The sequence below is a fragment of the Neopsephotus bourkii genome, unplaced genomic scaffold, assembly GCF_033783945.1.
Source record: "Neopsephotus bourkii isolate Nb327-2 ecotype Australia unplaced genomic scaffold, CSIRO-AGI_Nbou_v1 NB_214, whole genome shotgun sequence".
In the NCBI taxonomy this organism is placed as follows: Eukaryota; Metazoa; Chordata; class Aves; order Psittaciformes; family Psittacidae; genus Neopsephotus; species Neopsephotus bourkii.
Window position 1 is genome coordinate 399,419 of NW_026900726.1, and position 22,217 is coordinate 421,635.

The 22,217-nt window shown below is 47.1% G+C and overlaps 1 protein-coding gene across 7 annotated transcripts in view; it reads left to right on the top strand.

Moving 5' to 3' along the window:
• The window catches only part of BCL9 (BCL9 transcription coactivator), a 59,233-nt gene extending 38,133 nt beyond the window's left edge, over positions 1-21,100 (top strand). For 4 of the 7 annotated variants that reach the window (XM_061344375.1, XM_061344376.1, XM_061344378.1 and 1 more), the window contains exons 2-9: positions 5,778-5,860; positions 8,852-9,157; positions 10,748-11,064; positions 11,956-12,145; positions 12,631-12,730; positions 13,161-15,390; positions 17,258-17,518; positions 18,849-21,100. In XM_061344375.1, the coding sequence (XP_061200359.1) occupies positions 9,105-9,157; positions 10,748-11,064; positions 11,956-12,145; positions 12,631-12,730; positions 13,161-15,390; positions 17,258-17,518; positions 18,849-19,966 (4,269 nt within the window). In that variant the 5' untranslated portion in view covers positions 5,778-5,860; positions 8,852-9,104 and the 3' untranslated portion in view covers positions 19,967-21,100. Of the gene's footprint in view, positions 1-3,234; positions 5,861-8,851; positions 9,158-10,670; positions 11,065-11,955; positions 12,146-12,630; positions 12,731-13,160; positions 15,391-17,257; positions 17,519-18,848 lie in introns of those variants that run through there. The other 3 variants (XM_061344379.1, XM_061344373.1, XM_061344372.1) reach the window with 3 other exon arrangements.
• The last annotated feature ends 1,117 nt before the right edge of the window (positions 21,101-22,217 follow it).

The window sequence follows — 22,217 nt, forward strand, 5'->3', positions numbered from 1 at the left end:
TGTAGCACTGGGTTCTCCTCAGAGGAGGTCTGTCCTGTACTGACCCAGCCCAGCCACACTCGGCTTATGAAAACTGACAAGATTGCAGCCTGAGGAGTTATGCCTGAGGATTGTTTCTTGTCTTTCATTCTGGAAGCCTAGCAAAAGGATGCCAAAATGAAAAGAAAAAGAGCTTGTTTTTTTTCCATGCTGAGCTATCAGTGGTTTTTTCTCCCAAGCCTTCTGCTTAAACAGTGTGGTGTTACTGCATGTTGAAGAACAAACTGGTGTCTCCTTGGTCGTGTCTTCTCATCTATTATTTCCACATCATTTTTTCTCCCCTCTCCACAGGTTAGTTACTGAAGCACAGACTGCTGACGAGCTTGATAGAGGTGTCTTTTACCTATGGCTGTTTGTGCTGATGTCTCTATTTAAATTTTAGAAAAAATAAACCCAGAGAAATAAGGGCGAAGAGATTGCCTCTGGCTCCAAACACATTGCCTACTTCCTGATAAGTAGATGAAGTTTTAACGGAAGGTGAAGCTATGAAAGCAGCGTGCGGAAAGCTCTAGCGTTACCCACTGGTTGCCTGCATTTAGTGCTGACCGATGCTGGGGCTGTTAGCTGCTAACATGATGTAAAAAGCTGCAGAAGCCTGTCATTTGGAACTACATGATCTTAAGGTCCTTTCCAACCTTAACTATTCTATGATTCTGTCATTCTATATATGAGGGAAGTACTGTTAAAACATTTACTGAAGAATCCCTTATTGCTAGAGCTTTTGACCTGTATCTGTGTTAACAATAGCAGGAACTCTATAGAGTGGACAGGCTGCCGCTAAGGTATGTGATGCTCTATGTAAAGCGTTTAGAACTCCAGCTGTAATGTACATAGACTGCTCCCAGCATTGCTAACATAGGTGGAGCTGAGCCGCTGCAGGTGGCTGAGCTGGAGGACACTGAGGTGAGGTCAGTGTGATGGCATAGCATGGCAGCATTCCAAAAGCCCTGGCAGCCCTCTGGTCCACCTCTACCTGCAGGTGCCCCCAGTGCTGGCAGAGCTGAAATGATGTGAACAGCAAGGGGAGGTGTCCATAGCATTCCTCTACAGAAATGGATTGTTGTAGCTTAGGCTTTGGGGGTTTTGTAGGGTTTTTCTTCCCCCACTCAGCTTTCTGGAACTGTGTCTATCTTCCAAGATGCAATTCTAGTCCCAGGTGGACCAAGTAGTTCAAGGCTTTTTACATAATGGCAGTTGGAACATTCAGAAGGGACTGGTGGCATTCAGCTTCAGTCTGCTTATCAGTGTCCCCAAATGTCTGTCTCCTCTGTTACTTTGGGGAAGGAGTTGTGGAAAGGGTTGCACGAAATTGGGATCTGTTTAAGATAGCCATTAAAGCCCACAGTGTTGGTAACACACTAAAGTGTTGATGCACCGAAAATGAAATTTATGGGATGTGATATTGTCCTTTGACAAAAAGTGTTAGTGTTGCAACTGTTGCAGATGATGGTTATGAGAGTAGCAGACAACATCTGTTGTGAAAGACTTAGAATGATTTCTCATAAATACTTAAAACCAATAGTTCACATACTCATGTAGCAAAATGAGTTTAAGTGACAAGTTCTTGATTCTTCTTTTGATTGAGAGTAGTTTCTGATATAAGATTATGATCAAAGAGGTAATGCTCTGCAGACTTGGGATTAGCAGTGATTTCTCTGAGGTGCATAAGGAACAATTCTTGGCTCTGGGAGACAGTAAGGGCTTCATATATGCCATTGCTTTTAATTGCCAAGATGTAAAGTAGACAAGTCCATACTGTTTCAGGCTAAGTTAGAACCACCTAGAAACTGATCACTGGTGATGAGTTGCTATCTTGTCAGTTTAATGTTAATAAGTTAGCTCTTGATGTTGAGCTAATAGTTTATAAGGGATTTGTGGCTTACTGGGGAGTGACAGAACATGGTATTTTCCCCAGATCAGCAGCTGGTGCCGCATGAGGTGCCCCTGCTACAAGTGGCCACCACGTTTCTGGTAGGAGTACAAGTATATCAGCTGAAGGTCTACTATGTGATGATGGTGTGGTTTGATTAAAGAATGAGGTCTAAAAACCCTGCAATGGAAAGAGCTAGGGCAGATAGTCAGGGGTGCTTGTAAAAGCAGTTATATTGTGTCCAGATGACAATGTGTGTTGATACAGTGTCTTTAGCCCCAGCAGTTCTTCAGGTACCCATGTGTTTCCTGAGGACAGTGGGACCTGACAGGAGCAGAATCCAAGTGTATTAGAACAACTTGCTTACACCTGTGCCATCAGTCACCGCTGTCTCCTTTGTGCCAGTGACTGTATGGTCACCTGGTAGGTGGAAACAGGAAGCTTGTCCCCTGAAAATGGATCATATCTTATCTGGAGTTAGTTTTCAGGTGGGTCACAGCTGCTAGCAATGGCTGGAAGGGATAGAGTTGGATAGACTTAGGCTGGCTGGAGTTGCTTTCCTGGGTCTGTCCAGCATGCGCTTGGTGTGCATAAGATAAGCTGGCATTTTTAACAAACCTGTTTGAATGCTGATCGATCCCATACTGGTTGTATTACAAGCACATGCTGTAGCACATTCATGGGAAAGGATGAGGAGGACAGCTTCTGCTAAGAGGTAGAGGCTGATGTAAAGGTGTCATTAAAAGCCCTCAGTAAGGGCCATATCTAGAATTGGGACTGATTCAAGGGATTGAAGAGCGTCCTGTGCCCTCATATCCTCAAGTGTCATGGGAAGATGTGTGGGGTGTAGAATACTCATGTCCATTTATCTTTTTGCTTTTACATGATCTTAAGAGAGTCTGACAATTCAATAAAAGCACTGAGTAACACTTCCTGTGTCCTCCTTGTATCCCAGTTGCATTCTTTATCAATGAGGATAAAGTACTTTAGTAAACAGCAGCTTATTAAAAAGTGACACGTGCAGTTCAATGTTACCATGTTTTTTTTTGTTAAAACTGGCAGATGCAGCACATGGTGAAAACCAGTGTAGCTTTTGAGGTGTGCTGAATGTAGTGGAGTCACCTTTTCCCAGGGCAGCTGTTTTCCCTTTTACATGGTTGAATAAAGGGTTGGAGAAATAGGATATGCCCTTCCCAGTAAAAGTGCACTGAAGGAGCCTGAGGGCTTATTCATTGCCTTAACACACCCCTTGGGTCACGTAGGGAATCCGCTCCTGGATGCACATGCAGGGGTTGGCTTCAGGATGCGCCCTTGTTCAAACAGCGCCTGGTGCTGGTTCTGCTGTGACTGGTCCCTCTGGAAGCTGCTGCTCTTCCCAGGGCAGTTTCTTACTCCACTGTCTCCTTCCTTGCCCATTCCACTCTCACAGCTACATGTCAGGGTGCTGGCTCAGCTTGTGTTCAGCTGTTGTTTATTTTCTGTACCAGCAGGTCTCTAGTCTGTTTTCTTTTTCCATGCTGGTTCTGGGCTGTCATTACCCCAGTCCAGCACATATGGACAGTCTCAGGCCACAGGGGGGGTTAAAAAGAAGCATCCTCTTTCTTGTGCACAGAGAAAAAGGTTTCTTGCCTTTAATGCTTCGTGTCACGGTAAGGCCACAAGTTCAGTACTTTTATCTACTTGGTATGCCTTTATTTCATCTATTCACATTCTCCTTCTCAAAGAGGAAGAAAAGCCTGAAGTGATTCAGTGGTAACTGCAACTATTCCTGTTGAAGCAGCCATAATGCTGTGTGTCTCCAAGTACCTGAGCACTTGTCACTATCAAGCTTTTGCAGTTTAAGGACATAAAGTAGGAATAAGCTAGTCTGGATGTTTTTTCCCTCCCTTCCGTTAGCAATACGATAATGGGTGGCTACTTCATAGAAGTACAGGGATGATTTGCGAATACTTTACCAACAGGTAAACTAAGATGTGTGTTTGTGTCTTGTTACTCTGTGGTAGTAGCTGCTTGTGTGCATGTTTCCACCCTTTTGCTTTTCACATTCCCTCTGAAGCCGTCTTGTGCCAGCTGTGAGGTAAGACTGTGCAGGTGAGCAGCAGAGATGGTAAACTAGGGGGTGGAATTAGGCTGCAATAACTGTCTGGGTAGCCTTAAAAATGGATCACGTCTGATCATTTTTGTCCCTCCTGCAGTCCTGAGTTATGGTCTGTGAGGCTGCCCTGCTCTGGTGCTTTGCCAAGTTGGATTTGAATGTTCCAAGCTCTGACCGTTGGCTGTGTTAGATTCTCTCCATCCTGATGTGTCCTGGTGTTCACATGTTTTCCCTTTCAAGGGAAAAGGTGATTTCTGTTGCTGCTTTGATAGAGGTGTGTCAGTACTGGCATGGCTTAGCCTGTATTGTTTGTTTGGGTGGGGTGGGAGAAAGAGGAGAGGAGATACAAGTGGGTAATTGGATTCAGGGATGATTGTGCTGCTGTGGTAGGTTTTACTGGATGAAGCAGCTTGTTACGATAGGTGTTTGTTTCAGCTTCTGTCTGCAGGTGTGACTTGGCTAGATAAGGATGCTCTATCGCGATGATTTCATTGTTTGATTTGGCTGGACTGGGTGGAGAATGTAGTTGCATTGTTTGGGACTGGCTTTGTAGTTTGATTTTGTTGAAGTGGATTACATGGCAGCGCATTGCTACATTATTAGGTGAAGCTGCAGCAGATAATAGTTGGAGGATGTTGAAGAGAGGAGAATATGCTCAGGGTTTCACAATGTGTAACTAATTGAGCCTCGCAACAGCTCCAGTATTCCTTCTGGAAGATCTGGTCAGCAGAATGTGTTGGGATTTCACAGTAAACCTCTGGTAGTGATTTCAGTTTGCAGTTGTTCTTTAACTGCAAGGCTGGCTGTGCTGTGTAAATAGCTGCGAGTGCTCCATAAGACCATGCTGGCTCCACCAGTGTGAACCTTGTCTGCATTCATACTGTTCTTGCAGCCTCTCCAGCGTTCACAGTGGGTGAGGTTGAAGCTGGCAGGTAGCTGCTCTCTGTCTTTACTGACCTCAGATTTACCATTGAGCCATTCCTCAGAGTATGTTTCCTTGTATTACTGAACTTGCACTTAAATGTGCTTTAACATGTAAGTGAGCATTGATGCAGGGCTGTCTCCACCTCTGAAAGTGTGGTTCATCAGTTCCTGGGCTATGGACTCTTTTGGCCTTATAGGAAGTAACCATAGTGCAAGGTGGGGTTAACCCCTCTCGTAAGCAAACTGTCAGTATGTCTTACTCAGGAAGGTTTGCAGTTGGATTACCTTCTCCCTGTAGTGTAGCACAATGATTTGAAGTAGGAGCTGCCAGAACAGTAGTGCTTCTTCCTTCCAAAAGCTGCCTGGTTTTCCCCTAGATGTGGCTTTACCTGATACTTGATGTTTTTACTTACACATTGTCTGGCTGTGGAGGAGGTTGTATATATGAAGCACAGGGTTTTGGCAGACGTTGCTGGGCACAGTGAGGGGAAGGTGAGCCTTTGAAGAGAGATGGGTACAGAGAAGGGGAGATGACATGTCCAAAGTTTGTGCCAGCTTCTCCAGGAACAGATGAGCTCATGGGAATCCAGCTAGCTCAGCTGTGGGAGTGCTGAAGCAGATCTGACCTATTTCCCCCCCATGTGCAGCATCCATCTTCAGACTCTTCCAGTCTGATGGTGGCTTTTTCGGTACTGACAAATTGTGACAGTCTGAGCAGAGGCTTCTTGTTGCCAGTGACTCAGAGCAGGTTTTAATTCCTGTGCTCCTATTACTGAATGAGTGGGAGGGATGCACAGTTTGGGTGTGCATTCTTGTTGGTGAAACTCTTCCTCTCTCTCCTTTCCCCAGGTGATCATTTCTTGTGATACAAGTGGTTTGCAACTCATGGCCTTCGGAATGAGTACTGCTGTGTCGTGACACCAGGGGTCTTGGTAAGCTACTTGTCGGAAAGGGGAGCACCTAGCATATTTCCACAAATGCAGGTCCATCTCTCTGTCTCTGCTGTTGAGCACTGAAGTAATTTTAAGCCATCCAAATTGTAAACAGTAACCAAGTGGGGTGAGGCTGCTTTTCACCTGTTCTCACCTCCTCCTTTCAGCTTGCAGTGGTGCTGATGTGGTTACATGAGCAACCAGATCAGGGAACTAATTCAGCTGAATAGAGATTTCTGCTGTTGCCCTTGGATTAATTCCCATTCAAATCTTTCCCTGATGTGGTCAGGAGGGAGGCGGTGAGAATGAGTAGCCAGTGGAACCATCCCCTTTCCCTGCAGCCGTTGCCTGGCATACCTTAAAGCTATCCTGAAAATACAGCCTTGGATGTAGCTTGCAAAATATCTTGAAAAGCTGCTTTACCATTCACAGTGACCCTACCTGTATAATTTTAGAGCAATGATAAAGGCTTTGCTATGGCAGGCAGACTGCAGCTGCAAAAATACATTTTTCTAGAGCTTTTCCATTATTGAACCCTAGACTCCCAGACATGCATATGTTAGAAGTACATTTAGAAAAATCATGAGGAATTCCATTTCACATGATAAAAGATGGTACATTCCCAGTGTGCGGAAATGAGAAGCTGAGGAAGTTGAGTTGCTGTTTTCCCACCAATGAGTATATTGATGTATCCTTTATAGCGCTGTCTGGCAAGAAGAACTTTAAACTGAGATTGGAATATGCAGTTTCCTTGCAGAGTACATCAGTTCTAATAGATGGAAGATACATGTATTAGGGTAATAAAAAAGTAGGGTTAAAAAACCTGGAAATTCCCCCCCCCCCCCTTGAAGTACTTGAAAGTTCAGTGATGTCAGAAATACTGTGCGGTCAGTGTGATCCTGATTTTGTTCCTCATGTTTTCTTATTGCACTATGCAAGGCTGGGAGTCTCAAAAACTTCTCATCTGTAATAAAAAATAACATGATAACACATAGATACCAAAAGTGGAAAAGGAGAGGATGAAAGACTAGAATATGTAAGTTCATCACAGATATCTGCATCCCGCTTTTAGCATTGACCTTTGCTCACTTTAATGCCATTGTTCCCTTTTTATTTTTAACACAAAGTTCACTGTATTTTCAGTCATACGCTTCACCTTAAGTGAGGACCCTGAAGTATCACTGAGTTCCACTGACTTTTACAGATAAATGAATCTCTTTTGAAAAGTGGAATTAGATGCTGTTGATGTTACAGTTTTGTTGTCAAAACGTACATAGGAGTAAAATTTGCAAGCAAGGGTGGTACAATTTAGATACTTGTGAAGATGTGCTCTCTTGTCTTTAATGTATCTTCATAGCACCAGCTCTAATTACAGCATGATAATAGTAACAGCAGTAATACAGTAAGTCCAACATTGTTCTCAAAATCAGAGGGGTAACCATCTGGTAGCCCCACAGAGGTATGTGGATCTGGTGGAGTTAATCTGATTGTGGTATTATAGGTATAGGAGGTATTACAAATGAGACCTTTATTGTAGAAGCATTCCCCACATGAATGGGTTTGTGCAGCACAGTGGAAGTGAGAAGAGGGAGCAGGGTTATTTCTCTGGCTCATGAAGGAGGCATGTGGTCTAGAGGAGACTTCTTGGAGATGATGCAAAGCTTCAGGAAACAAGCTGCTGTATGGAGCACTATCATGTTAAAGTGCAGCAGTGCAAAGTCACTAAAAGGTCTAATGGCACACCTCACAACAGTATATTCGTGAAACTGGAAAATCGTGGTGCTCAATGCTGCAAGTTAGTGATAGATCTTCTTGACCAGAGGTAGTCATTTAGTGCCCGTGTTTCTTAATCCTTTGTGTTAGCACATAAGAAAGCCAATTTTTGTTTTCTAAATGCAGTTTGCACAGCAATTTCTTCATAAAATTCAAGACACCCCCAGACTAGTGAGATTTGTTTTGTTTCATTTGATACAGGTAGAAACTGGTGCTTTGGTGCTGAGAAGGCGTATCAGGAATATTTACAGTTGAATAATATTTAACCAATAATGCTTAATACATTAACCATAAATCTTGGTTAGACTCTAAATTAAGTGATTTGCATCTGAGTAGGTGAGATGAACAGGAGAGATTTTGTTGAAACATAAACAGGACAGAAATTTGTTCCAAAGTAATTTAGCCCAAAGGACATAGAGTGATGATGTTCAGTAGTTTCCTCCTCCAGAAATGGTTGCCTTATTGCATGGGTTATGCATATTGTTTGCTAGAAAGAAGCTGAAAAAGTGTTTATTTTTAGGTGGTGTTGGTTGTTTTTGTTCTTTTCTTAAATCCTCAATATCTGTATAGTGCTACTGAGCAAATTTAGAGGGGTAGTTGTCTAGTGCTCCTTTGGCCTTTCTGATAGAGATGATGAGTGACTAACCTCCGGTGCTTTTGTGGTAATCACAACATAGCTGGTTGCTTACAGGTGGTCAGGAAGACATTGTGGTTTATTTTCTCCCTTTGTGCAAGCCTTAGCACACATCTTTGAACATATCTCTAGTTATATTGGACCAGGGAGACAAAAGATTTGAGCAGAGTTTATGTTCTTAAGAAATATCAGATTACAGCCATTCACAAGGGAATTCTGGATTGCTAAATCATGTTGGGGATTTGTAGTTTGGGCTTCCTACTGACTTGCTATGAGGCGTCTTCAAGCTGAGCACACATGTGGAATCAAAATGTCCAGATATGAGGTCCTTCTCCTGTTTTGTTGACCCCAGAATGATTTGGTTTGGATGAAGGGAAAATGGCCTCACTGGCTATAAACTGAATGGCCAGCCAGGGCTGCCCCTGTTTTGATATACACAGCTGCACTTAGCTATCTGAAAGCTCTTCTTCTGTCTTCTCAGTAATGGGGGAAGAATTGCCATTTACTGCTTCACACCAGACACATCTGCAGGGGGGAAGTTCCTCACTGGTTTTCTGTTCTCTTCTGGTGGGGTGGTTTAACAGTGTGCCCTGGAGATGCGAGACTTCCCCTGGGCAGCAGGAGGCATACGTCTAGAGAATGCTGGAGCTGCAGGAGGGAAGCGCCCAGTGCAAAACCAGAGAGGAGCAAAAAGAAAAAAGGCAAGCAGAGAGCCAGCGTTGAGAGAAGCGGGTGGCAGAAAGTGCTGCAACGCTGCCTCTGGCAGCACACTCCCAGAAGAACTTGGCAAGAGCCCATCTGCATGCGTGTGAGACTGTGAGCTCAGGATTCCTGTCAATGCATTCCAGTAACCCCAAAGTGAGGAACTCCCCGTCAGGCAACACACAGAGGTAAGGAGGGGAACCTGCAGTCAGCTGCTCTGGATTTGTATGTGATGCTGTCCCTACTCTGCTGCAGGATTAGCCAAGTGCTGCTGTGTCTGACTTACATGTCCTCCTTTGTGCTCCCATTGGGCTTACCTGAGCACTGGCTGCACGGTTCTCATGGGTTTCCATGTTTGCTAGGTTCAGGGTGAGCTGAAAGCTGTAAACACATGAGGTGCAGGTTCTCCATTCTGTGCCCCCTCCTCTCTCCCTAACCCTATTCAGGTATCTGAATAGGCTGTAGGAGAGTACATGCTGTTTCTGTCTGGGTTTTTTGGGTTATTTTTCCCCCCCCTCTTCTAATTACCTGTTTCCCCAAGGGGTATCTGGGCAGCAGATTTGTCTGCACTTTCACACAAAATGCTTCCTCCATATTATTGACCTGAACAGCCTGGAAAGCTGATCAGCTGTCCACAGAGATCCTCTGCATCATTCACCTGCTAGTGCATCAGGTCAGCATATCTCCTCTGCTAATTTGGAATGGGAAGAATATGGAAGTGAAGCAGTGCCCAGGGACTTAGAATGGTGTGATTGACAGCGTTCTGGAGTTTGATTATTTACTCCTAGGGGTCATCTGGAGCTTGAGACAGTAATTGAGAGGGAATGTCTCTGAGTCAGATATGTGTCCAAAGGAGGAAATGGCTTGTGGGAGTCCCATGGTAAAGATACTAGTAAAGCCTGCCTGTTGGAAGTGATAGTGATGATGGGAAAACACAATGCAGAAGATCCAATAGCAATGGAGTAAGTGGAGGCTGAGGAGGAGGGAGTGGCTAATATGTGTGTAAAACCCAGAGAAGCAAAGTATTTTTAGGATGCAGTTTGCTGAATGGAAGAGGGGAGGAAAGACTCCAAATCCCCTTTGGCAAGTTAAAGAAGCTTCATCTGCCCCATTCTGCAGGAGTGTGCAGGGAGAGATGGTATCCTTCTCTTTCCTTATTCAGAGGCAGGTTGTAGCTGGTTTAATTGTTTTCACGGTCAGAGGTTTGTGTTTTCCTGGCAGCTCCTCCCAATGTATGACAAATGTTGCAGTAATGCTCGGTTTTCTTTGTGCTCCCTGTAGAACTGGGTAAGGAGGTGCAAGGTGGGGAGGAGGGAGATGTTAGGGTCTGCTCTCATCAGAGCTGCAGTGTGCAGTTGTGGTCCAGGAGAGTGGCGAGGTGAACTTTATTGTGCCTTGTTTGTTTACTCTGAGCTGGTCTTGGTGTGAGGTGCTTCTCTGTGCACATAGAAACCGTTGTCTTTATTGACAGAAGCCCTGGAGGTAGGTCCTCATGTGACAGCAGTTCCTGGGATCTTGCAGGTCTGTAGCTTGCCATGGTGCCTTCTTGAGCAGTGAGGTCCCATCTTGGATAATAACCCTTTCAGGGCATGTTCAAAAAAGCACCTGCATGACATGAAGCTTGCAGGCATTTTTTATTTGCCAGCAATTGCCTTAGGTTGCAAAGAAGGTGGCAGTGGTTCTTTCTGCCTCTCTAATCTGTTCCTATAGGGTGGAATGAATCAATGGTGTGATTTGTCACTATTTGTTTCCTTTTCCTTCCTTTGTTCTGTCCCCAGTAGCCCCAAATCAAAGCAGGAGGTGATGGTCCGTCCCCCTACAGTGATGTCCCCATCTGGCAACCCCCAGTTGGATTCCAAATTTTCCAACCAGAGCAAACAAGGGGGCTCAACCAGCCAATCCCAGCCCTCTCCCTGTGACCCCAAAAGTGGAGGTCACCCTCCCAAAGTGCTCCCTGGCCCAGGTGGGAACATGGGACTGAAGAATGGGGCTGGAAATGGTGCCAAGGGGAAGGGGAAGAGAGAGAGGAGCATTTCAGCAGACTCCTTTGAACAGAGAGAATCTGGAACTCCCATTGACGACCCTGAAATCAAAGGTATGTTTGTTAGGATCCATGTGCAAGTGCAGACAATTAGTCAGAGTCCTCTGAGATGCAGAATAGCTATGAAGTGTTAGAGAAACATACATTTGTGTGGGGTTCTCTAAGTTCCAGCCAATGAAGTCTGAAGGTCTCAAGAGCAGGCAAGGGGAAGAGGTTGCCATAGCTGGCATTGGTAAATGTCCTGTTCACACTCAGTTAATGCGCAGACCTGAGTCTGGTGGGAAAGTTCCTTTGTAACTTTGAAACTCCTCCAGAGAATTTGAAGTACAAATGAAACCTGTTGGTTTCTTTCTGGCCTTTGGCCTTTCAGGAACTGCTCTGTTGTAACTGGGATTTTGAACAATATGCAAGCCTGTTTTGTCAACACATGTACATAACCTGTAGCACCCTTACTGGTAACACAAACCAGAGGGTTGGGATTTCTGTATCCTGTTCCTGCCTCCACCATTGCCTCTGTAAGGCAGTGCAAAACCAGACTAGACGTGCAGTTGTCCATGTTTCCTTTGTCCATTTGCTAGATCCTCTGGCTAATGTGGCTGTGGGGGGTGGTGGTGGAGTTTCCCAGAGTGGTCTCCAGACATTTATTCATTTTGGCGTGTGTTTTTTTCTTCTGTTCTGTGTGGCCATTGGGGAGTTAAAGGGGATCAGCTCTGGGACCTGCCACTTTCCTTGGAAAGGGACAAGATGAACTTTCTCCCAGTGGTGTCTGAAGGGCAGCATGGCATTAGAGGGAATATGCCTAGTGTAAAAGAATTGCCTTTAATGACATTTGAGGGAGAAGCAGGAAGTTTCAGAGGAGGAAAATTTCTCATCAGTTTCCAGAAATGGTTTCCATAAAGCTCCCAAGGTAGTGATTCTCTTCTTTTCCTCTTTCTCCTAATCCAGACTGCAATTCTGCTGATCATGTGAAATCCCAGGAGTCTCAGCACACACCACACTCCATGACACCTTCAAACACTTCAGCCCCAAGGTCTTCCACACCTTCCCATGGCCTGGCTGCCAGTTTGGAGCCAGCAAGTGGGCAGAAGACTCCATCCAAAGTGGTTTATGTCTTTTCTACTGAGATGGCCAACAAGTAAGTAGGTAGATGCTTGAATGTCCTCAGGAAGCAGGGCTTACTTTTGTGCTCCCTTTTGAAGAGATGCTCAAGTGCCCTTTCTCTGTCAAGTGCATTCCTGTAGCAAAAAGTCATTACTTGTTTGGGGATCCTGAAGGGGCCGGAGTGGAGACTCACCGCATCTTGTTCTCTGAGAAATAATTATTTATTCCTCTGAGGTGTGGTTTGCTTTTTTGGGTTTTGTGTTTTTGGCAAGTGCTGATGGATACTGTTTTACAATCCATGCAGTGAGTAGCAGCCAGGATGTCTTAAACTCAGACATGAACCCTGAATGCTGATGAGTTTGTAGATGTAAGCATTTTTCTTTTGCTACTCATCTAGAGTGAAATATGTATGGTTAAGTTTTTCTCCCCTGTGCCAGCTGAAGGATAGAAAGGAGGATGGTTAAGAAAAACTGCTTCTTGGCTTCAACTGGGTATGTGTGTGTGTGTCTGTCTTTGCAGGGCTGCAGAAGCTGTGCTGAAGGGGCAGGTGGAAACCATCGTGTCCTTTCATATCCAGAACATCTCAAACAGCAAGGTGGAACGAAACACTGTACCCTTGGTAGGGAATACCTGCATGTGGGTGGGAAAGGAAATGGTAAATGTGCCTGATTCTGAGAGACGAATGATTTCTTACACTCCGAAACAAGATTTGGGGTGGGAAAGAGAGAGAGAGTTGTTATGCTAGCCTTCTTCAAATAAATGTCTTGAATCATCAAAGAAGAGCTTGAGTCTTGCAGTATTTGGGTAGTATATATCCAACCTATTGCTTGTGCAGAGCTAGCACAGAAGCAAGGGGCACCTACCATAATGCCTGAGCAAAATAGGTTTCTGCATGGCCAAGATGCTGCTCTGTAAATTGCTACATGCAGGCTCCCCTTCCTTGTAAGGTGTGGGCTGGTGGGGTTAAGACACAATGTTCTGTTTGCACTGCTGCTGATGTGACATGGTTGTAAGAAGAGCAGGTGACAGTGTGTGGCTTTCTCTTGCAGAACCCCCAGATCACTGCACTTCGGACTGAACCCAAGCCCCTGCCACAGACTCAGCCTCCTGCTGCCCAGGACCAGAACCCTCCCCAGAACGCCAAAATGCAGCCGACTCCACCCTTGTCAGCACCTGTATCCAAATCCACTGCCCCCCCGTGTCCCATAGATCAGGACAGTCCGAGTGTTGAAAGCAAAGTGATGTCTGTGAGCAGCCCTGCCAACTCTACCCCATTGCAGACAGAAGGATTTGGGCAGAGTTCGACCCCCAATAATCGAGCAGTCAGCCCGGTTTCCCAAGGTAGCAATAGCTCCACTGCAGACCCCAAAGGTCCTCCACAGCAGGTGTCTGGTGGGGACCCATCCAGTTTGGGTGAGAATCCAGATGGACTGTCACAGGAACAGCTGGAGCATCGAGAGCGCTCGTTGCAGACCCTGAGAGACATACAGCGAATGCTCTTCCCCGATGAGAAAGAGTTTGCAGGAGGGCAAAGTGGGGGGCCACCTCCAAATGCTGGGGTTCTGGATGGTCCCCAAAAGAAACCTGAAGGGCCGATACAGGCTATGATGGCTCAATCCCAAAGTTTAGGCAAAGGTTCAGGGTCTCGGACAGACGGAGGGGCCCCATTTGGGCCTCAAGGACACAGGGACATGCCTTTTTCCCCAGATGAAATGGGGCCACCACCAATGAACTCCCAGTCAGGACCTATAGGCCCAGACCACCTGGACCACATGACTCCTGAGCAAGTGGCCTGGCTCAAGCTGCAGCAGGAGTTCTATGAGGAGAAGAGAAGGAAGCAGGAGCAGGTGGTGGTGCAGCAGTGTTCCCTGCAGGACATGATGGTCCATCAGCACGGGCCACGTGGAGTGGTCCGAGGCCCTCCTCCTCCCTACCAGATGACCCCTGGGGAGGGCTGGGGACCTGGGGGTCCAGAGCCCTTCCCTGAAGGCATGAACATGTCGCACTCTCTGCCCCCCAGGGGCATGGCCCCGCATCCCAACGTTCCTGGGAGCCAGATGCGCCTCCCTGGTTTTGCAGGAATGATGAACCCTGACATGGAGGGCCCCAGTGTCCCGAATCCTGCCTCGCGGCCTGGGCTTTCAGGAGTTAGTTGGCCAGATGATGTGCCAAAAATCCCAGATGGCCGGAACTTCCCTCCTGGCCAGGGTGTCTTCAGCGGCCCTGGCCGAGGGGAGCGGTTCCCCAACCCACAAGGTCTGCCTGAAGAGCTGTATCAGCAGCAGCTGGCTGAGAAGCAGATGGGCCTCCCTCCTGGCCTGAACATGGAAAGCATCAGGCCCAGCATGGAGATAAACAGAATGATGCCCTCCCAGAGACACATGGAGCCTGGGAGCAACCCCATCTTCCCTCGCATGCCAGTGGAAGGGCCAATGAGCCCCTCCAGGGGGGACTTCCCAAAAGGAATACCCCCACAAATGGCCTCTGGCAGGGAGCTGGAGTTCGGGATGGGCCCTGGCAGCATGAAGGGGGACATGGGCATGAGTGTCAGCATGGGCTCCAATCCACCCCTGGTCCCCCAGAAGCTGAGGGAGGCAGGAGTCGTGCCGGAAGAGATGATGAAACTGCGCCCCGTTGTGCCGGAGATGCTCTCCTCTCAGCAGAAAATGGTGCCGCTGCCGTTCGGAGAGCACCCGCAGCAAGAGTATGGCATGGGTCCCCGGCCTTTCCTCCCCATGTCTCAGGGCCCAGGAGTCAGTCTCCGAAATCTCAGAGAACAGATCGGGCCTGACCAAAGGACTAACAACCGGCTCAGCCACATGCCGCCACTACCTCTCAATCCCACCAGTAACCCTAATAGCCTCAACACTGCTCCCCCTGTGCAGCGCAGCCTAGGCCGCAAGCCCTTGGATATCTCTGCAGCCGGTCAGGTGCATTCGCCAGGGATCAACCCTCTCAAGTCCCCCACGATGCGCCAGGTCCAGTCTCCCATGATGGGGTCTCCCTCGGGGAACCTCAAGTCCCCTCAGACGCCCTCCCAGCTGGCAGGAATGCTTGCGGGCCCCACTGCTGCAGCTGCCGCTGCCTCCATTAAGTCCCCCCCTGTCTTGGGGTCTGCTGCTGCTTCTCCTGTCCACCTCAAGTCTCCGTCTCTCCCTGCACCTTCTCCTGGATGGACTTCATCTCCAAAGCCTCCTTTGCAGAGCCCTGGGATTCCCCCAAACCACAAGGCGTCTCTCACCATGTCCTCTCCAGCCATGCTGGGGAACGTGGAGTCAGGTGAGTGCCCTCTGAGAGCGGATTTGGCTCTTTGGTTCGTGTTGGGACACCCTGAGGTGTGCAGCAAGATGGGGGAGGAAGTTTTTTGCAGGGTGGCAGAAGCTAGACAGCGTTTTGCCCATCTGAAGGGAGGCTGTACTGTGGGTCCGGTGGGTGGCTGTGCGAGTGGAGTGCTTCTCCTCCTCCTCCCTCCTTGTATTTGTGTGTTTGCTCAAGTGTGTCCCCGCATGAAAGAGAAAGGGTGCGGTCAAGAAGTGTGAAAAGATGTTGGGTGTTGGTGGGAGAAATCTCTCCTTGGAGGAGTTTATGGCCATTCTGCCATAGCTCCTGGTGATCACAGCTTTGTGGAGAAGGTCCTGCTGATGTTAGGAAAGCACTTTGAGATAAAACACTCCTACAAAGACTGTGCTGGGCGTAGTTAGCCAGTATGTACTAAGGTACGGTTCAGGTATGGTAAGTGCTTTCTGCATGTACCACCGCAGACAGGGAGGTGTCCTAACATTTGTTCAGGCATCTACCATTTTGGAGAGCGCTAACCACCACCACCACATGGAGCACCCGGTGGCGTGTAGGAGCCGTGCCGTGGCTGGGATGCCGGTGCGCGGATGCTGGCACTGCCTTATCTGCTCCTGAGCATCTCTGGGCTGCTGCCCTCAGTTCCCTCTCCCAGACCCTCCCGGGCAGGCTCACCTGCAGCCCTCTGGCCACCGCTCAGTCCAGTCCAGGCTCCCAGCACCGCAGACTGAGAGCGGGCTCCCGGCGACGGAGCCGTTTGCCCACGTTGCCCTCTAGTGCCGCTCCCGGTAACAGCGCAGCGGCGGTCGGGACGTGCCTGCCGGGCGCGGGGGCCGGGACTGCGTCCTCGGGAGCTGAGCCTGGATGTTGGTGTCCGTCACGACTGCTGATGCCGCGCCTAGTGTGAGCCCCAGCACCTGTGAGCCAGAACCGAGTGCTTTTAGGCCGTGCCTGGTGATGTGCTTAATGAGGCCTTTCAGGTGTAGTTCTTCCAAGGCATAAATGCTTTGACATTGAAAGGTTTCTGTATTCTCTATTCTTTTTTTTTGTTGTTGTTGTTGTTGTTTTTTTTGTTGGGAGGTGGGTGCTGAGGAATGTGCAGTTCATTTTCAGTGACAGTACATCTTCAATTTAGCATCTTCCCTTCATGTGTGGTCTGGATGGCATGAAGCTCATTGGTGAAGGACAAGGGGAACTGGAATTGCAGTTATTTCTATTATTGGGAGAGCAAAGGAAGATGTTAAGATGAAAGGTGCAGAGAATGCTTCTTTCACTGGGATAAGCAGTAAATATGTGTATATGAAACCTGAAATAAAACATAAACAGGGAGTTTTGCTTGTAGTTGCAGGTACAGCTTGTCATAAATCTGCACACATGTCTCAGCATAGTATCCGCTACAAGCTTTCGTTATGCTGTGTCTTTTGTTCTGGGTTGATGCCTCCTAAAGAAAAAAGGCAGTTACAGTTGGCATTAGGTATATGTAGGAACAATACTGTAGATTCTGATTTTTATGGCTGGACCTGGTACCTAAGTCTATCTTCAGTGTACGGAGGTTGAACAGTATGATTTTCAGAGTTACCTGAGAATTCTTCATATAATTTTGTATAGGCTCAGGCTAGTTCCAGTAGAAGTGCAATATCTGGTATAAGAGATGTTAACCATCTTGACAAACAGGCTTACTTTTCTGGTTACCTTTCACAAGCATTGACTGTGTTAGTCACACGGTCTCTTGCAGTAAAAAGGATTTCTAGTTTTTGAGATGCGTAAGAGAAAAGGGTGGGTTTAAGGGGGAAAAAATGGTAAGAAGGGAAAAAAAATATCAGTCTTTATTTTCTTTTCTTTCCTCCCTAAGGTGGCCCACCTCCTTCCACAGTCAGCCAGTCTGCTCCTGTGACTCTCCCTGGTAACCTTCCGTCTAGCAGTCCTTATACAATGCCTCCAGAGCCGACCCTATCCCAGAATCCCCTCTCCATTATGATGTCCAGGATGTCCAAATTTGCCATGCCCAGCTCTACTCCACTTTATCACGATGCCATCAAAACTGTGGCCAGCTCGGATGACGACTCCCCTCCAGCACGCTCCCCAAATCTGCCATCTATGAACAGTGTACCAGGTAAGAAACTCAAAGGTACATAAGCCACTGTCAGGCAATACAGTGAGGATGTCTGTATGGAGGCTTCCTCAAATGAAGATGGTGAGAGGGGAAAATCTTTGAAGAATGTATAGCCATGGGTTAGTTTTGAGAAAGGCAGTTGCAGTTCTCTGAAGTGGGGTAACAGAAGTTCTCCTTCCAACCAGTTTTCTCTGTCCTTCAGAAAATGTCTAATGTGGAAAGCCATTCTGTATGGGAGAGACTTTACTCAGGCAGACTGGAATTACTTGTGAGTGAAGGCTGCTCGTGGGAGTAAGGATCAGCCTAGAGTGCATTACAGAGAAAACCATTCTTCCTCTGTCTTAAGAGGCAGTGTTATAGAAGCTTCATGGTTTGTGGTGAAGCCACAAGAACTTGTGCTGAATGACACTGCATCATCTGGTCTATTCTTGAGTTTTGTGGATTGCCTTTGTTACCGAAGAGGGTGTTAGAGTGCTTTCTCAAAACATGCATCTTTTCATATAGGCAGTGTGTAATGGCAGGTGACCTCAGCCAGGACTGAAGGGAAACTGTCCTAGTCCCTGCCCGAGAGAGTTAAAGGAAAAGTAAAATAAAACATTGTCCTTTGGGGCTGCCTTGTGGGTAAGGATGTTCAGAGGAGAAATCCAATTGCTGCTGATAGCTTCATGTTTGTAGGGTACATATTAAATACAAAGTAAGCTGTAGCCCCTCTACCCAATGAAATGAATTGACGTAGATTGAAGAGGGGATGAGTAGCTGTATCGTATAAGTGGCACTTGGTAATAAATTCTTGATGAGTTTACCTGTAGCTGTGCTGTGTGCTTCATGCAGTAATGATCAGCGTGACTGGATATACCTGGGGAAGCTGCCTAATTGAATAAGTTCCTGATGACAGCTCATTAACCTCATTGATCGTTCCTCCTTGTCTTACACGGGTTACCTCATTTATCACTTCTGGAGTTTTGAAAGGACATTCAGTCACTTCCCAGTGGGCAAGCGTCCATATGCTGATGATCTGGCACAGACATGTTTGTTATCTGCCTGCCTCATCTAGGTGGCCAGGGAAGTTGCAAAAGTATGGATTGGATTGAGATCCTATTTACAGAGAAGGCTTTAGGCACTTCTTGCTTAGGGAGGCAGCTGTGCAGGTGGCATCAATTCTCTGGTTAAAATAACATTTTGCAGAGCCGCTACTGATGGTTTTTTGCTAGCACTAATTTTTTGTTTATGTGTGTGTGTACAGACTTGGTAACCTTGCAGAAAGCTCACTGGTAGCTTTATTGATCATTATTGGCTGTTCTCTAAATGTGATTCCTTATTTCTTCCCTAGGAATGGGCATTAATTCTCAGAATCCTCGAATTTCAGGTCCAAACCCAGTGGGTCCAATGCCAACCCTTAGCCCAATGGGAATGACCCAGCCTCTTTCCCATAACAACCAGATGCCCTCTCCAAATGCTATGGGACCCAATATACCTCCTCATGGGGTCCCCGTGGGACCCGGCCTGATGTCACACAACCCGATGATGGGGCACAGTTCCCAGGAGTCTCCAATGGTACCTCAAGGACGCCTGGGCTTCCCACAGGGGTTCCCTCCCGTGCAGTCCCCTCCACAGCAGGTGCCATTTCCACACAACGGGCCCAGTGGTGGACAAGGCAACTTCCCAGCAGGAATGGGCTTCCATGGAGAAGGACCTCTGGGGCGTCCTACCAACCTGCCCCAAAGTTCGACAGACCCAGCACTTTGCAAGACTGGAGGCCCTGGTGGTCCAGACTCCTTCACGGTTCTTGGAAACAATATGCCTTCAGTTTTCACCGATCCAGAGCTGCAGGAGGTGATCCGTCCTGGAGCCACGGGAATACCTGAGTTTGACCTGTCCAGGATTATCCCATCAGAGAAGCCTAGCCAGACACTACAGTATTTCCCTCGTGGGGAGGTGCCGGGCCGCAAGCAGCCGCAGGGTCCTGGGCCTGGCTTCTCCCACATGCAGGGGATGATAGGAGAGCAGGCCCCGAGGATGGGACTAACACTGCCTGGCATGGGAGGCCCTGGGCCAGTGGGAACTCCAGATATCCCTCTTGGGACGGCTCCATCCATGCCAGGTCATAACCCGATGAGGCCGCCTGCTTTCCTGCAGCAGGGCATGATGGGGCCACACCACCGCATGATGTCACCAGCACAGACGGCGATGCCTGGGCAGCCCGCACTCATGAGCAACCCTGTGGCCGCCGTGGGCATGATTCCAGGCAAGGACCGAGCCCCTGCGGGGCTGTACAGCCACCCGGGGCCTGTCGGGTCACCTGGCATGATGATGTCAATGCAGGGCATGATGGGACCCCAACAAAACATCATGATTCCCCCCCAGATGAGGCCCCGAGGTATGGCTGCTGACGTTGGCATGGGAGGATTTAGCCAAGGCCCTGGAAACCCAGGGAACATGATGTTTTAAGCTGCTACCATAAGACTGGATGTTCTGATCCTTGTCAAGATGAGATTCCAAGTCCTGAGGGCTTTTTTGGGAGCTTCAGGAGTACAGTTTGGCCATGCAATAGGTGAAAAGAGACCAGAGGACGCTTTGGGAAATCTCGAATGTATGGAATTACCTAAAAAAAAAAAAAAAAAAACCAACAAATAAAAAAAAATCATTTTAACAGGTTGGGGTTTTTTTTGTTTGTTTTTTTTTTTTTTTAAGATTTATTTTTTAAAAATTATTTTTGTGGACTTGGGTATCCTGTGAGGCACCTGCTTTGAGAATCTGTAGCTGTATTTTGAGAATTGCCATTTGTCACAAGTTGCACCATTCTCTGTATGTTTACGTCCTTTGGACTGGCTTCTCCCAGGACTCTTCGGTTATTTTGGTTTTTTTTTGTTTTTTTTTTTTTTTTGTGTACTGTACTATATTGTAAAAGGGATTTTAGCAGAGACTTTAGTCTTTGGGGTGAGAGGAGAATGGGATTCTAGGCTGTTTAGGTGGAGAATCCATCTTCAGAACTTTGGACTATTTTCCTTCAACTCCAGTGTATAGAAAAACCAAACTACGACCTCAGAGCAGAGTATTAATGAAAAGCACAAAAAAGGAACTTAAGTTCAGTGAGGGGAATCTTTTAAAAGAAATAAATAATAAGTTAAGGACATATTTTTCAAATTATGGTGTGCTGTCCAGCACCTTCTGTCTCTCCCTCCCACTCTTTATTAAATAGGCTTCTCTCTCTCTCCGTCCCCCTTCTGTCTCCTCCTATGGCAGCTGCAATACATTGTGTTATTTTGGGGAGTAAATCTAGGAGAGCCTCTCCTCATGTGGGGAGCCTTCCCCCTTCTAGGAAAGGTCTGGACTTGGACACTGTTACATCCTACAGTAGTCTCTCTCACTGTTTCCTATTCTCCTTTTCTAGAAACCCCAAGTGATTTTATTATTGTGGGAGTGGAACAGACACTAAAAGTTATCCAGGATTTTTTTTTTGTGGTTATTTTTTTTTTCCTCCCCAGCGTAAAACGTTCTGTGTAACCTCCATTAAATTTGGTACAAAACCACTTGCCAGGGCTGTGGTGTCAGAAAAATAAAATATATTGTTTCTTACAAAAATGAACTGTCTTCTTTATCCATCCCACTTGTTTCTATGTACATCATACAGCTGGCCAGGTGACTGCTCTTCTTTCTGATCACAGCCAGCCTAGGGGCCAGATGGGGCAAGTTTTGGCAGCTCCTGAAAGTGTGGTCTTGTGGGCAGCAGATGTTTCTTGTGAGGTACTTATGTATGCTTAATCCTGAACTGAGCTTGTTTTTCCTTGGAGCAAGGTCCTGTTTCAGAATGCCTCAGGGATGATAGTTATCATCTATCTTCCTTAGCTTATTGAGGATCTAGGAATGGATGAAACTTGTCTCCATCACTTCCTCCTAGTGAATGTTTGCAGCACTACAAGGTACATGGATTTGATCTTTCCCGGAGTCCGGCGCTGCACAAGGCACTGGGGCTGTGTGTCCCCATGGGGGCTTTGGGTTGGGTAGGGCCTCTCAGAGGCTGAGAGAGTGGGGATGAACTTAAATGACAAAGGTGAGAGAGAAATTGCCAGTGAGCAGGTTTTTATGAGGACACCCCTGCTGGGTAAATTGTTGCTTTGCCATAGCTCTCACTGTTCGCCTCCTAATCCCTTGTCTTTTCAAACCTGCCTCTTGAGAGGATTTCAGCAAGAAGCTTTTACGGTTTTGTCTGTGAGGAGTGAAAGACTGGGTGAGGAAACCTGGATTGGGAGTTGAACCCTTCTCCTGGAGAAGACTGGGATGAGCCGACTGTGGATCTGTGGGGCAGGGTGTGGGCTCTGTGGCTGTCTGTTCTCTGGTCCCCAGCGCTGTATGTGAAGTGTGTAATCTCTGTGCTTCCTTCCACTTACTTGAAATTATTTCAATGAATAGTTTCCTCAGAGAGCTGGCTATTAGTGTGAAACTTCATGTGGAGAATGAATGCCTTTAAGTATGCTGGAATGTGAGAGTTTTGCAGAATTAACTGATCCTTAACAGGTGGAAGAGGAATTGCTGTCGGTGGCTTACCCAGATTTCATTGGTAGTGTTACAAAGTGAATGGAGCCATGCACTGAGAGGCACACAAGCCTCAGAGCCTTCTGTTGCCTGCTTCCCAATTTACCTTTGTGCTGTCATGCAAATTTACAGTGATTTTGGGTGAGAATTACTCTTTTGACAAAGT